The 15,418-nt window shown below is 40.1% G+C and overlaps 1 protein-coding gene across 1 annotated transcript in view; it reads right to left on the bottom strand.

Annotated features, from left to right (window-relative positions):
* The window catches only part of dip2cb (disco-interacting protein 2 homolog Cb), a 106,385-nt gene extending 90,967 nt beyond the window's left edge, over positions 1 to 15,418 (bottom strand). The window contains exons 1-2 of the mRNA XM_062987766.1: positions 15,329 to 15,418; positions 14,038 to 14,098 (exon numbers count right to left, since the gene is read on the bottom strand). Coding sequence (XP_062843836.1) covers positions 14,038 to 14,055 — 18 coding nt within the window. The 5' untranslated portion in view covers positions 14,056 to 14,098; positions 15,329 to 15,418. The remainder of the gene's footprint in view (positions 1 to 14,037; positions 14,099 to 15,328) is intronic.

Genomic DNA, 15,418 nt, shown 5'->3' with positions numbered 1-15,418 from the left:
TGTAATGGTTACTTTTAACCTCAGTGGGTTCCACTAGCCCAATCCAGATGCTACCTACCTCCACTAGTTAAAGTCTAAATTTGGCAAGTGAGGCTTGAGTGTGCACCTGATATGTGAGCAGCTCTAGCAGTCCATTAAAGAAAAAACAAAATGGCATTCTATAAAAAAGCAGCACTTACAGAATGAAAAGAGACACTGCTAGTCCAGTCATATTTTTAAGAGTCACCTAATAAGGACTGTGCTGGCAAAAATAAAGTGCAACTATGCAAAATAGATGTTTAAATAAAGAACCTGCTAATAACAATTAATAAAGCTAAAAATTGCATCCCTCCACCCAAAGAAACAACTACTAAACAATGGCTACAATTAAGTTGTTTTAGTATTGAATCACTGGCTTTCAAGTGTGCAGTATGATCTGATTCACATGTATGGTTGAGGATAAAAAGTACACACATACACACATAGTAGTGTTCAAAATAATAGCAGTCCAACACCATTAACCTGATAAATCACTGTTTTTAGTAGAAATGCTATTTCTACATAGCAAAAAAATTTACTTGAAAGTGTAGTATAGTAATAAAAACAAAACAAACCCAACAATTAGGACATGCATCCCACTCATTCTGAGTAATCGAAGCATTGATTGAAAGGGGGTTGTTCAAAATAATAGCAGTGAGGAGTTCAATTGGTGAAGTCATTCATTTTGCAGAAGAACGGGTGTCAATTTTGGCCCTTATTTAATGCAGGAGGGTGGCAAATGTTGCACAGGTTGGTCATAGCACATTTCCTTTTGAAATACTGGGGAAAATGAGTTGTTCCAGACATTGTTCTGATGAACAGCATACTTTGATTAAAAAGTTGATTGTAGAGAGAAAAAACATACAGAGAAGTGCAGCAAATTATAGCCTGCTCAGCTAAAATGATCTCAAATGCCTTGAAGTGACGACCAAAACCTGAAAGATACGGAAGGAAGCGTGGAACTACTGTTCAATTGGATCGAAGATTAGCCAAAATAGCAAATACTCAGTCAATGATCACCTCCAGAAAGATCAAGGAACATCTAAATTTACCAGTGAGTACAGAAGATGATTAAATGAAGCCAATTTACCAGCAAGAACTCCTTGCAAAGTCCCGATGTTAAGATAAAGACGTTTCCTGAATGGGTTAAATTTGCCAAGGAACACATTGACTGGTCCAAAGAGAAATGGCTGAACATTTTGTGGACTGGTGAAGGCAAAATTGTTCTATTTGGGTCTAGTGGCCGTAGACAGTATGTCAGACGAACCCCAAGCACTGAATTCAAGCCAAAGTTCACTGTGAAGACAGTAAAGCATGGTGGTACAAAATGATGATATGGGGATGTTTTTCATACCATGGTGTTACGCCTATTTATCGCATACGAGGGATCATGGATCAGTTTAAATATATCAGAATACTTGAGCAGATCATGTTGCCCTATGTTGAAGAAGAAATGTCCTTAAAATGGGTGTTTTAACATGACAATGACCCAAAACATCTTGGTTACAGACAAACAAGATTGAGGTAATAGAGTGGCCAACCCAATCCCCTGACTTCAATCTCAGAGAACTTGTGGGCTGAAATCTGAAAAGTGTTTTTTTGAGGCAAAACCCAAAATTGCAGAAGAACTGTGGAATGTAGTCTAATCATCCTGGACTGGATACCTGTTCAGAGGTGCCAGAAGTTGGTTGACTCAATGCAACACAGATCTCGGAAACAATTGTTCGGCCACTAAATATTAGTTCAGTAATTTAAAGTAAAGTGAAACCTCAAACATTTTTTCATGTTATAGATAATTTTTTTGAGTTTTTAAAGAAAAATGCTAGCACTGCTATTATTTTGAACAGCCTAATATTCATTTTTCTTATGTTGCCAGCTATTTAGACATTAATGGCTGTGTGTTGAGTTATTTTCAGAAGACAGTAAATCTACACTGCTATACAAGCTGTACACTGACTACTTTAAGTTATATCCAAGTTTCATGTCTATAGTGTTGTCCCATGAAAAGATATAATGAAATATTTGCAGAAATGTGAGGGGTGTACTCACTTTCGTGATACACAGTGTATCACAAAAGTGAGTACACCTCTCACATTTCTGCAAATATTTCATTATATCTTTTCATGGGACAACACTATAGACATGAAACTTGGATATAACTTAAAGTAGTCAGTGTACAGCTTGTATAGCAGTGTAGATTTACTGTCTTCTGAAAATAACTCAACACACAGCCATTAATGTCTAAATAGCTGGCAACATAAGTGAGTACACCCCACAGTGAACATGTCCAAATTGTGCCCAAATGTGTCGTTGTCCCTCCCTGGTGTCATGTGTCAAGGTCCCAGGTGTAAATGGGGAGCAGGGCTGTTAAATTTGGTGTTTTGGGTACAATTCTCTCATACTGGCCACTGGATATTCAACATGGCACCTCATGGCAAAGAACTCTCTGAGGATGTGAGAAATAGAATTGTTGCTCTCCACAAAGATGGCCTGGGCTATAAGAAGATTGCTAACACCCTGAAACTGAGCTACAGCATGGTGGCCAAGGTCATACAGCGGTTTTCCAGGACAGGTTCCACTCGGAACAGGCTTCGCCAGGGTCGACCAAAGAAGTTGAGTCCACGTGTTCGGCGTCATATCCAGAGGTTGGCTTTAAAAAATAGACACATGAGTGCTGCCAGCATTGCTGCAGAGGTTGAAGACGTGGGAGGTCAGCCTGTCAGTGCTCAGACCATACGCCGCACACTGCATCAACTCGGTCTGCATGGTCGTCATCCCAGAAGGAAGCTGACGCACAAGAAAGCCAGCAAACAGTTTGCTGAAGACAAGTAGTCCAAGAACATGGATTACTGGAATGCCCTGTGGTCTGACGAGACCAAGATAAACTTGTTTGGTTCAGATAGTGTCCAGCATGTGTGGCGGCGCCCTGGTGAGAAGTACCAAGACAACTGTATCTTGCCTACAGTCAAGCATGGTGGTGGTAGCATCATGGTCTTGGGCTGCATGAGTGTTGCTGGCACTGGGGAGCTGCAGTTCATTGAGGGAAACATGAATTCCAACATGTACTGTGACATTCTGAAACAGAGCATGATCCCCTCCCTTCGAAAACTGGGCCTCATGGCAGTTTTCCAACAGGATAATGACCCCAAACACAACCTCCAAGATGACAACTGCCTTGCTGAGGAAGCTGAAGGTAAAGGTGATGGACTAAACCCAATTGAGCACCTGTGGCGCATCCTCAAGTGGAAGGTGGAGGAGTTCAAGGTGTCTAACATCCACCAGCTCCGTGATGTCATCATGGAGGAGTGGAAGAGGATTCCAGTAGCAACCTGTGCAGCTCTGGTGAATTCCATGCCCAGGAGGGTTAAGGCAGTGATAATAATGGTGGTCACACAAAATATTGACACTTTGGGCACAATTTGGACATGTTCATTGTGGGGTGTACTCACTTATGTTGCCAGCCATTTAGACATTAATGGCTGTGTGTTGAGTTATTTTCAGAAGACAGTAAATCTACACTGCTATACAAGTTGTACACTGACTACTCTAAGTTATATCCAAGTTTCATGTCTATAGTGTTGTCCCATGAAAAGATATAATAAAATATTTGCAGAAATGTGAGAGGTGTACTCACTTTTGTGATACACTGTATATATATATATATACAGTGTATCACAAAAGTGAGTACACCCCTCACATTTCTGCAGATATTTAAGTATATCTTTTCATGGGACAACACTGACAAAATGACACTTTGACACAATGAAAAGTAGTCTGTGTGCAGCTTATATAACAGTGTAAATTTATTCTTCCCTCAAAATAACTCAATATACAGCCATTAATGTCTAAACCACCGGCAACAAAAGTGAGTACACCCCTAAGTGAAAGTTCCTGAAGTGTCAATATTTTGTGTGGCCACCATTATTTCCCAGAACTGCCTTAACTCTCCTGGGCATGGAGTTTACCAGAGCTTCACAGGTTGCCACTGGAATGCTTTTCCACTCCTTCATGACGACATCACGGAGCTGGCGGATATTCGAGACTTTGCGCTCCTCCACCTTCCGCTTGAGGATGCCCCAAAGATGTTCTATTGGGTTTAGGTTTGGAGACATGCTTGGCCAGTCCATCACCTTTACCCTCAGCCTCTTCAATAAAGCAGTGGTCGTCTTAGAGGTGTGTTTGGGGTCATTATCATGCTGGAACACTGCCCTGCGACCCAGTTTCCGGAGGGAGGGGATCATGCTCTGCTTCAGTATTTCACAGTACATATTGGAGTTCATGTGTCCCTCAATGAAATGTAACTCCCCAACACCTGCTGCACTCATGCAGCCCCAGACCATGGCATTCCCACCACCATGCTTGACTGTAGGCATGACACACTTATCTTTGTACTTCTCACCTGATTGCCGCCACACATGCTTGAGACCATCTGAACCAAACAAATTAATCTTGGTCTCGTCAGACCATAGGACATGGTTCCAGTAATCCATGTCCTTTGTTGACATGTCTTCAGCAAACTGTTTGCGGGCTTTCTTGTGTAGAGACTTCAGAAGAGGCTTCCTTCTGGGGTGACAGCCATGCAGACCAATTTGATGTAGTGTGCGGCGTATGGTCTGAGCACTGACAGGCTGACCCCCCACCTTTTCAATCTCTGCAGCAATGCTGACAGCACTCCTGCGCCTATCTTTCAAAGACAGCAGTTGGATGTGACGCTGAGCACGTGCACTCAGCTTCTTTGGACGACCAACTCGAGGTCTGTTCTGAGTGGACCCGGCTCTTTTAAAACGCTGGATGATCTTGGCCACTGTGCTGCAGCCCAGTTTCAGGGTGTTGGCAATCTTCTTGTAGCCTTGGCCATCTTCATGTAGCGCAACAATTCGTCTTTTAGGATCCTCAGAGAGTTCTTTGCCATGAGGTGCCATGTTGGAACTTTCAGTGACCAGTATGAGAGAGTGTGAGAGCTGTACTACTAAATTAAACACACCTGCTCCCTATGCACACCTGAGACCTAGTAACACTAACAAATCACATGACATTTTGGAGGGAAAATGACAAGCAGTGCTCAATTTGGACATTTAGGGGTGTAGTCTCTTAGGGGTGTACTCACTTTTGTTGCCGGTGGTTTAGACATTAATGGCTGTATATTGAGTTATTTTGAGGGAAGAATAAATTTACACTGTTATATAAGCTGCACACAGACTACTTTTCATTGTGTCAAAGTGTCATTTTGTCAGTGTTGTCCCATGAAAAGATATACTTAAATATCTGCAGAAATGTGAGGGGTGTACTCACTTTTGTGATACACTGTATATATATATATACAGGGGTTGGACAATGAAACTGAAACACCTGTCATTTTAGTGTGGGAGGTTTCATGGCTAAATTGGACCAGTCTGGTGGCCAATCTTCATTAATTGCACATTGCACCAGTAAGAGCAGAGTGTGAAGGTTCAATTAGCAGGGTAAGAGCACAGTTTTGCTCAAAATATTGCAATGCACACAACATTATGGGTGACATACCAGAGTTCAAAAGAGGACAAATTGTTGGTGCACGGCTTGCTGGCGCATCTGTGACCAAGAAAAGCAAGTCTTTGTGATGTATCAAGAGCCACGGTATCCAGGGTAATGTCAGCATACCACCAAGAAGGACAAACCACATCCAACAGGATTAACTGTGGACGCAAGAGGAAGCTGTCTGAAAGGGATGTTCGGGTGCTAACCCGGATTGTATCCAAAAAACATAAAACCACGGCTGGCCAAATCACGGCAGAATTAAATGTGCACCTCAACTCTCCTGTTTCCACCAGAACTGTCCGTCGGGAGCTCCACAGGGTCGATATACACGGCCGGGCTGCTATAGCCAAACCTTTGGTCACTCGTGCCAATGCCAAACGTCGGTTTCAATGGTGCAAGGAGCACAAATCTTGGGCTGTGGACAATGTGAAACATGTATTGTTCTCTGATGAGTCCACCTTTACTGTTTTCCCCACATCCGGGGGAGTTACGGTGTGGAGAAGCCCCAAAGAAGCGTACCACCCAGACTGTTGCATGCCCAGAGTGAAGCATGGGGGTGGATCAGTGATGGTTTGGGCTGCCATATCATGGCATTCCCTTGGCCCAATACTTGTGCTAGATGGGCACGTCACTGCCAAGGACTACCGAACCATTCTGGAGGACCATGTGCATCCAATGGTTCAAACATTGTATCCTGAAGGCGGTGCCGTGTATCAGGATGACAATGCACCAATACACACAGCAAGACTGGTGAAAGATTTAAATATTATTGAGCCACTTTGGGGTGTTTTGGAGAAGCGAGTCAGGAAACGTTTTCCTCCACCAGCATCACGTAGTGACCTGGCCACTATCCTGCAAGAAGAATGGCTTAAAAGCCCTCTGACCACTGTGCAGGACTTGTATATGTCATTTCCAAGACGAATTGACGCTGTATTGGCCGCAAAAGGAGGCCCTACACCATACTAATAAATTATTGTGGTCTAAAACCAGGTGTTTCAGTTTCATTGTCCAACCCCTGTGTGTGTGTGTGTGTGTGTGTGTGTGTGTGTGTGTGTGTGTGTGTGTGTGTGTGTGTGTGTATATATATATATATATATATATATATATATATATATATATATATATATATATATATATATATATATATATACACACATACAGTGTATCACAAAAGTGAGTACACCCCTCACATTTCTGCAGATATTTAAGTATATCTTTTCATGGGACAACACAGACTACTTTTCATTGTGTCAGTGTCATTTTGTCAGTGTGCAGCTTATATAACAGTGTAAATTTATTCTTCCCTCAAAATAACTCAATATACAGCCATTAATGTCTAAACAACAAAAGTGAGTACACCCCTAAGAGACTACACCCCTAAATGTCCAAATTGAGCACTGCTTGTCATTTTCCCTCCAAAATGTCATGTGACTCGTTAGTGTTATTAGGTCTCAGGTGTGCATAGGGAGCAGGTGTGTTCAATTTAGTAGTACAGCTCTCACACTCTCTCATACTGGTCACTGAAAGTTCCAACATGGCACCTCATGGCAAAGAACTCTCTGAGGATCTTAAAAGACGAATTGTTGCGCTACATGAAGATGGCCAAGGCTACAAGAAGATTGCCAACACCCTGAAACTGAGCTGCAGCACAGTGGCCAAGATCATCCAGCGTTTTAAAAGAGCAGGGTCCACTCAGAACAGACCTCGCGTTGGTCGTCCAAAGAAGCTGAGTGCTCAGCGTCACATCCAACTGCTATCTTTGAAAGATAGGCACAGGAGTGCTGTCAGCATTGCTGCAGAGATTGAAAAGGCAGGGGGTCAGCCTGTCAGTGCTCAGACCATACGCCGCACACTACATCAAATTGGTCTGCATGGCTGTCACCCCAGAAGGGAAGCCTCTTCTGAAGTCTCTACACAAGAAAGCCCACAAACAGTTTGCTGAAGACATGTCAACAAAGGACATGGATTACTGGAACCATGTCCTATGGTCTGATGAGACCAAGATTAATTTGTTTGGTTCAGATGGTCTCAAGCATGTGTGGCGGCTATCAGGTGGAGTACAAAGATAAGTGCGTCATGCCTACAGTCAAGCATGGTGGTGGGAATGCCATGGTCTGGGGCTGCATGAGTGCAGCAGGTGTTGGGGAGTTACATTTCATTGAGGGACACATGAACTCCAATATGTACTGTGAAATACTGAAGCAGAGCATGATCCCCTCCCTCCGGAAACTGGGTCGCAGGGCAGTGTTCCAGCATGATAATGACCCCAAACACACCTCTAAGACGACCACTGCTTTATTGAAGAGGGTGAGGGTAAAGGTGATGGACTGGCCAAGCATGTCTCCAGACCTAAACCCAATAGAACATCTTTGGGGCATCCTCAAGCGGAAAGTGGAGGAGCACAAAGTCTCGAATATCCGCCAGCTCCGTGATGTCGTCATGGAGGAGTGGAAAAGCATTCCAGTGGCAACCTGTGAAGCTCTGGTAAACTCCATGCCCAGGAGAGTTAAGGCAGTTCTGGAAAATAATGGTGGCCACACAAAATATTGACACTTCAGGAACTTTCACTAAGGGGTGTACTCACTTTTGTTGCCGGTGGTTTAGACATTAATGGCTGTATATTGAGTTATTTTGAGGGAAGAATAAATTTACACTGTTATATAAGCTGCACACAGACTACTTTTCATTGTGTCAGTGTCATTTTGTCAGTGTTGTCCCATGAAAAGATATACTTAAATATCTGCAGAAATGTGAGGGGTGTACTCACTTTTGTGATACACTGTATATATATATATATATATATATATATATATATATATATATATATATATGTATGTTTTGTGAATAAATAGTTTTCGCCATTCAAGTGTTAACATAATTTTGACTCACATACATATACAGTTAGGCCCAGAAATATTTGGACAGTGACACAAGTTTTGGCATTTTAGCTGTTTACCAAAACATATCCAAGATACAGTTATATAATCAATATGGGCTTAAAGTGCAGACTCTCAGCTTTAATTCAAGGTATTCACATCCTAATTGGAGGAAGGATTTAGGAATTACAGCTCTTTAATATGTAGCTGCCTCTTTTTCAAGGGACCAAAAGTAATTGGACAATTATCTCAAAAGCTATTTCATGGGCTGCATGGGTTATTCTCTCATTAATCCATCATCAATTAAGCAAGTAAAATGTCTGGAGTTGATTCCAGGTGTAGCATTTGCATTTGGAAGCCGTTGCTGTGAACCCACAACATGCGGTCAAAGGAGCTCTCAATGGAAGTGAAACAGACCATCATTAGGCTGAAAAAAAAAAGAAATCCATCACAGAGATAGCGGAAATGTTAGAAGTGGCAAAATCAACAGTTTGGTACATTCTGGGGGAAAAAAGAGCGCACTGTTGAGCTCGGGGACTCAAAAAGACCTGGACGTCCACGGAAGACAACAGTGGTGGATGATCGCAGAATCCTTTCCATGGTGAAGAAAAACCCCTTCACAACATCCACCCAAGTGAAGAACACTCTACAGGAGGTAGGTTTATCAGTATCTAAGTTTACCATAAAGAGAAGACTTCATGAGAGCAAATACAGAGGGTTCACCACAAGGTGCAAATCATTAATCAGACTCAAAAATAGTAAAGGCCACATTAGACTTTGCCAAAAAACATCTAAAGAAGCCAGCCCAGTTCTGGAACAGCATTCTTTGGACAGATGAAACTAAGATTACCTGTACCAGAAAGATGGGAAGAATAAAGTATGGAGAAGGCTTGGAACAGCTCACGATCCAAAGCACACCACATCCTCTGTAAAACATGGTGGAGGCAGTGTGATGGCATGGGCATGCATGGCTTCCAATGGCACTGGGTCACTAGTGTTTATTGATGATGTGACAGAAGACAGAAGCAGCCGGATGAATTCTGAAGTGTACAGGGATATACTTTCTTCTCAGATTCAACCAAATGCAGCAAGGTTGATTGGACAGCGCGTCACAGTACAGATGGACAATGACCCAAAACATACTGCGAAAGCAACCCACGAGTTTTTTTAAGGCAAAGAAGTGGAATATTCTGCAATGGCTGAGTCAATCACCAGATCTTAACCTGATTGAGCATGAATTTCACTTGCTTAAGACAAAACTTAAGGCAGAAAGACCCACAAACAAGCAACAACTGAAGACAGCCACAGTAAAGGCCTGGCAAAGCACCACAAATGAGGAAACCCAGCTTTTGGTGATGTCCATGGGTTTCAGACTTCAGGCAGTCATTGCCTGCAAAAGATTCTCAACAAAGTATTAAAAATGAACATTTTATTTATGGTGAAGTTAATTTGTCCAATTACTTTTGAACCCCTGAAATGAGGAGGCTTTGTAGAAAAATGGTTGCAATTCCTAAATGTTTTATAGGATATTCACACGCGAGACAGATACATGAAAGTCTACACTTCAATTGCATCTCAGTTGTTTTATTTCAAATCCAATGTGGTGGCATGCAGAGCCCAAATCATGAAGATTGTGTCACTGTCCAAATATTTCTGGGCCTAACTGTACATACACATATATATACAGTATATATATATATATATATATATATATATATATATATATATATATATATATATATATATATATATATATATATATATATATATATATATATATATACACACACACACACATATATATACATATATATACACACATATATATATATACACACATATATATATATATATATATATATATATATATGTATATATATGTGTGTGTGTGTGTGTGTGTGTGTGTGTGTGTGTGTGTGTGTGTGTGTGTGTGTGTGTGTGTGTGTGTGTGTGTGTGTGTGTGTGTGTGTGTGTGTGTGTGTGTGTGTGTGTGTGTGTGTGTGTGTATATATATATATATATATATATATATATATATATATATATATATATATATATATATATATATATATATATATATATATATATATATATATATATATATATATATATATATATATATGTGTGTGTGTATATATATATATATATATATATATATATATATATATATATATATATATATATATATATATATATATATATATATATATATATATATATATATATATATATATATATATATATATATATATATATATATATATATATATATACAGTGTATCACAAAAGTGAGTACACCCCTCACATTTCTGCAAATATTTCATTATATCTTTTCATGGGACAACACTATAGACATGAAACTTGGATATAACTTAGAGTAGTCAGTGTACAACTTGTATAGCAGTGTAGATTTACTGTCTTCTGAAAATAACTCAACACACAGCCATTAATGTCTAAATGGCTGGCAACATAAGTGAGTACACCCCACAGTGAACATGTCCAAATTGTGCCCAAAGTGTCAATATTTTGTGTGACCACCATTATTATCCAGCACTGCCTTAACCCTCCTGGGCATGGAATTCACCAGAGCTGCACAGGTTGCTACTGGAATCCTCTTCCACTCCTCCATGATGACATCACGGAGCTGTTGGATGTTAGACACCTTGAACTCCTCCACCTTCCACTTGAGGATGCGCCACAGGTGCTCAATTGGGTTTAGTCCATCACCTTTACCTTCAGCTTCCTCAGAAAGGCAGTTGTCATCTTGGAGGTTGTGTTTGGGGTCGTTATCCTGTTGGAAAACTGCCATGAGGCCCAGTTTTCGAAGGGAGGGGATCATGCTCTGTTTCAGAATGTCACAGTACATGTTGGAATTCATGTTTCCCTCAATGAACTGCAGCTCCCCAGTGCCAGCAACACTCATGCAGCCCAACACCATGATGCTACCACCACCATGCTTGACTGTAGGCAAGATACAGTTGTCTTGGTACTTCTCACCAGGGCGCCGCCACACATGCTGGACACCATCTGAGCCAAACAAGTTTATCTTGGTCTCGTCAGACCACAGGGCATTCCAGTAATCCATGTTCTTGGACTGCTTGTCTTCAGCAAACTGTTTGCGGGCTTTCTTGTGCGTCAGCTTCCTTCTGGGATGACGACCATGCAGACCGAGTTGATGCAGTGTGCGGCGTATGGTCTGAGCACTGACAGGCTGACCTCCCACGTCTTCAACCTCTGCAGCAATGCTGGCAGCACTCATGTGTCTATTTTTTAAAGCCAACCTCTGGATATGACGCCGAACACGTGGACTCAACTTCTTTGGTCGACCGTGGCGAAGCCTGTTCCGAGTGGAACCTGTCCTGGAAAACCGCTGTATGACCTTGGCCACCATGCTGTAGCTCAGTTTCAGGGTGTTAGCAATCTTCTTATAGCCCAGGCCATCTTTGTGGAGAGCAACAATTCTATTTCTCAGAGAGTTCTTTGCAATGAGGTGCCATGTTGAATATCCAGTGGCCAGTATGAGAGAATTGTACCCAAAACACCAAATTTAACAGCCCGGCTCCCCATTTACACCTGGGACCTTGACACATGACACCAGGGAGGGACAACGACACATTTGGGCACAATTTGGACATGTTCACTGTGGGGTGTACTCACTTATGTTGCCAGCTATTTAGACATTAATGGCTGTGTGTTGAGTTATTTTCAGAAGACAGTAAATCTACACTGCTATACAAGCTGTACACTGACTACTCTAAGTTATATCCAAGTTTCATGTCTATAGTGTTGTCCCATGAAAAGATATAATGAAATATTTGCAGAAATGTGAGGGGTGTACTCACTTTTGTGATACACTGTATATATATATATATATAGTGATAGCTCAATGGTTAAGGTACTGGACTAGTAAACAGAAGGTTGCCGGTTCAAGCCCCGCCACCACCAAGTTGCCACTGTTGGGTCCCTGAGCAAGGCCCTTAACCCTCAATTGCTCATTGTGTTCCACTCACTGTGTAAGTCGCTTTGGATAAAAGCGTCTGCTAAATGCTGAAAATGTAAATGTAAATGTAAATATATATATATATATATATATATATATATATATATATATATATATATATATATATATATATATATATATATATATATATATATTAGGGCCGGGACTTTAACGCGTTAATTTAGATTAATTAATTACAAAGATTTTAACGCGTTAAAACTTTTATCGGAATTAATCACATTTTTTATTTAAGTTTGGAGCCGGAACCTTTGTATTCGCGTGTTCTAGCACGCCTGTAAATCTGATGCACAAGCGACATCCGCAAACAACAACGATGGACGACGAAGCCGCTTCTCTTGGTCCACTGAGGGACAACTTTAGCTTTAAAAAACGTCCTGATGGGACTTTCGAAAAGACTACTGTTGTATGCAAGTTGTGCAAAAAGGAGTTTGCTTATCACCGAAGCTACTCAAGCCTAAAATACCATCTCAATGCAAAACATGTTGCGGCAAGCACAGCCGTCCCCACAGCTAATTTCAGCGTCCCCAGCAGCGGTACAAATAAACGCTCCAGCCAGCCCACATTGGACCAGATGACAGGTTTCAGGGCCAAAATTTAGAAGGCACTTTAATTTTTGTTTACACCAGATGTTAAACTTTCACGAGTTGCAATATTGTATAGTTGTTTTATTTATTTTTAAATTTTTAAAAATAAAGTTTTTATCAGGGGTTCCTGAAATACTTGAAATCTGAATAACTATAATAGCACCAACACATTGTTGGTTTAATAACAATTAAAAAAAAAAATTTCAAAAAGCAATAAACATGTTTGTTGTTAAGAATATACGTGTATTCATTCAAAATTTTAGTAGCAAAATAATTTTTGTAATTAATTGCGATTAATTAATTACAGACCCTGTAATTAACTCGATTAAAATTTTTAATCAAGTCCCATCACTAATATATATATATATATATATATATATATATATATATATATATATATATATATATATATATATATATATATGAGTCAAAATTATGTTAACACTTGAATGGCGAAAACTATTTATTCACAAAACATACAGAAGATGATTTACAGGACAGTCTCAAACTGTTCGCCATCATGTTCAACACACAAAAACCAGCGAGCAACAGCAACCATGTAAAGCTCGGACACACATTTCGCAGGGAATAGATCCATTAGTGTTAACATAATTTTGACTCACCCTGTATATATACTGTATATTTTGTTTGTTTTTAATATTTCTATTTCAGGTGTTCATGCTAAGTAAGCAATTTGGAGTCATTGGAGTCAAGTGTAGCAAAGAAATTACATAATTTAACACATTCAGTTCAGTACTCTGACTTTGAAGTGTTCTCATGCCACAAGCACGAATTTCAAAACACAGAAGCACACAAACACAGCAACCATTAATGCTCAGTTCAAATAAAGAAACCATCATAAAAATACAAGTAATTTTTGACATGCACTTCGGGCAAAGCAGATTTCCATCATCGCTCCAACCCACAGACACAAATACAGAATCCAACATTTCACAAAGAAGGGTTCCTAACAAACATTAAATTTGGGAAAAAGTCATAAACAAAAAAAAGAAAGCCTATTTACCTCCTCCAGCTGCTCCATGAAGCCTAAAGATACAGAGTAACACTGGTTGATGGTGTAGTCACTAAGAAAGATCAAAAGGAAGCTGCGCTAAAAAAGTGATACTTTTAAGCCAGCTTTACACTGTGATATATTCAGTCAAATTTGGTTGAACACTGTTAAGTAGCTTGAGTAGTGGCCATCAATAGGAAGACAGTATAGTATGCTCAAGGGATATACTTAACTAAATCACATTAAATAATTCAACCTGTTAATTAGCAGGACACTTTTTTTTTTTTTACAGTGCACTAAAACGACACAAGTACATATGTAATAATATCACAAGATCGCTTAAACAGCACAGTATACACACATTCACCAAGCACTTTATTAGAAACACCTGTCTGGTACATACTTTCATAGATTATTTTAAAAGATACATCCTATTATACAAATAAACTTTGTGGGTACACAATTAGTGACTGTACCCAATCTGCAGCTTCGTGCGACCCACGTTATTTGGGTGGTGGACCTTTCTCAGCAATGTTGTTGAGATTTTGTTTTGGGGAGAACGGTAATGCTCGAACAAAAATATATAGGGGTTCTATGGGAGTTTGTTCTGACTGATTGTGGTACAGTGGGTGACAAAATATTCATACAGTGCATGCAAGTGTGTAGTGTACACCTGTTCATTATTTTAATTATCCAATCAGCCAGTTATGTGTTAAAAGCAGAGCCCATACACATACACTATATGCACAAAAGTATTAGGACACCTATATATTACACCTACAAAAGCTTTTATGATAAACCATTAGTTTATCCCAAAATGTTTGATGGGGTTGAGGTCAGGGGTCTGTGTAGGCCAGTCAAGTTCGTCCACATCAAATTCACTCAACCATGCCTTTATGGACTTTGCTTTGTGCATTAGGGCACAGTCATGCTGGAAAGGGTCTTCCTCAGACGGTTCCCACATTTGGAAGCTTACAATTGTCAGAAAATCGTGGTATGCTGAAGCATTAAGATTTCCCTTAACTAGAACGAAGGGGCCTAGTCAAACCCCCGAAAAACAACCCCCTGATAAGCGTGCAGTCTGTTTATGATCAAAACTTACTTGTTGCTTTAGTAGTTTTGTAAGAGCATGAGTAATAAATCATATAAACTTTAAAAACAACACATATTTAATTCTAACCAAACAATTCATATGCGCACGTGTTTGTATCAGACAGACTAGTTAGCGCATGCAGTAAACTTACTACGCACATGCGATGGTATAAAGTCACTAAACAGAAAGTTTCAAATCACATTTATTCACCTTTTTTTCACCTCTTCTCTCAACGCATTTGCACCTTCACCATCTTCTTATCATAATGATTTTCTTCTTTCCTCTTCATCTTCATCTTCA

This window comes from Trichomycterus rosablanca, chromosome 25 (assembly GCF_030014385.1).
Source record: "Trichomycterus rosablanca isolate fTriRos1 chromosome 25, fTriRos1.hap1, whole genome shotgun sequence".
Classification (NCBI taxonomy): Eukaryota; Metazoa; Chordata; class Actinopteri; order Siluriformes; family Trichomycteridae; genus Trichomycterus; species Trichomycterus rosablanca.
Note: the sequence above shows the minus strand (reverse complement) of the source record. Positions and strands in the feature narration are given on the sequence as shown.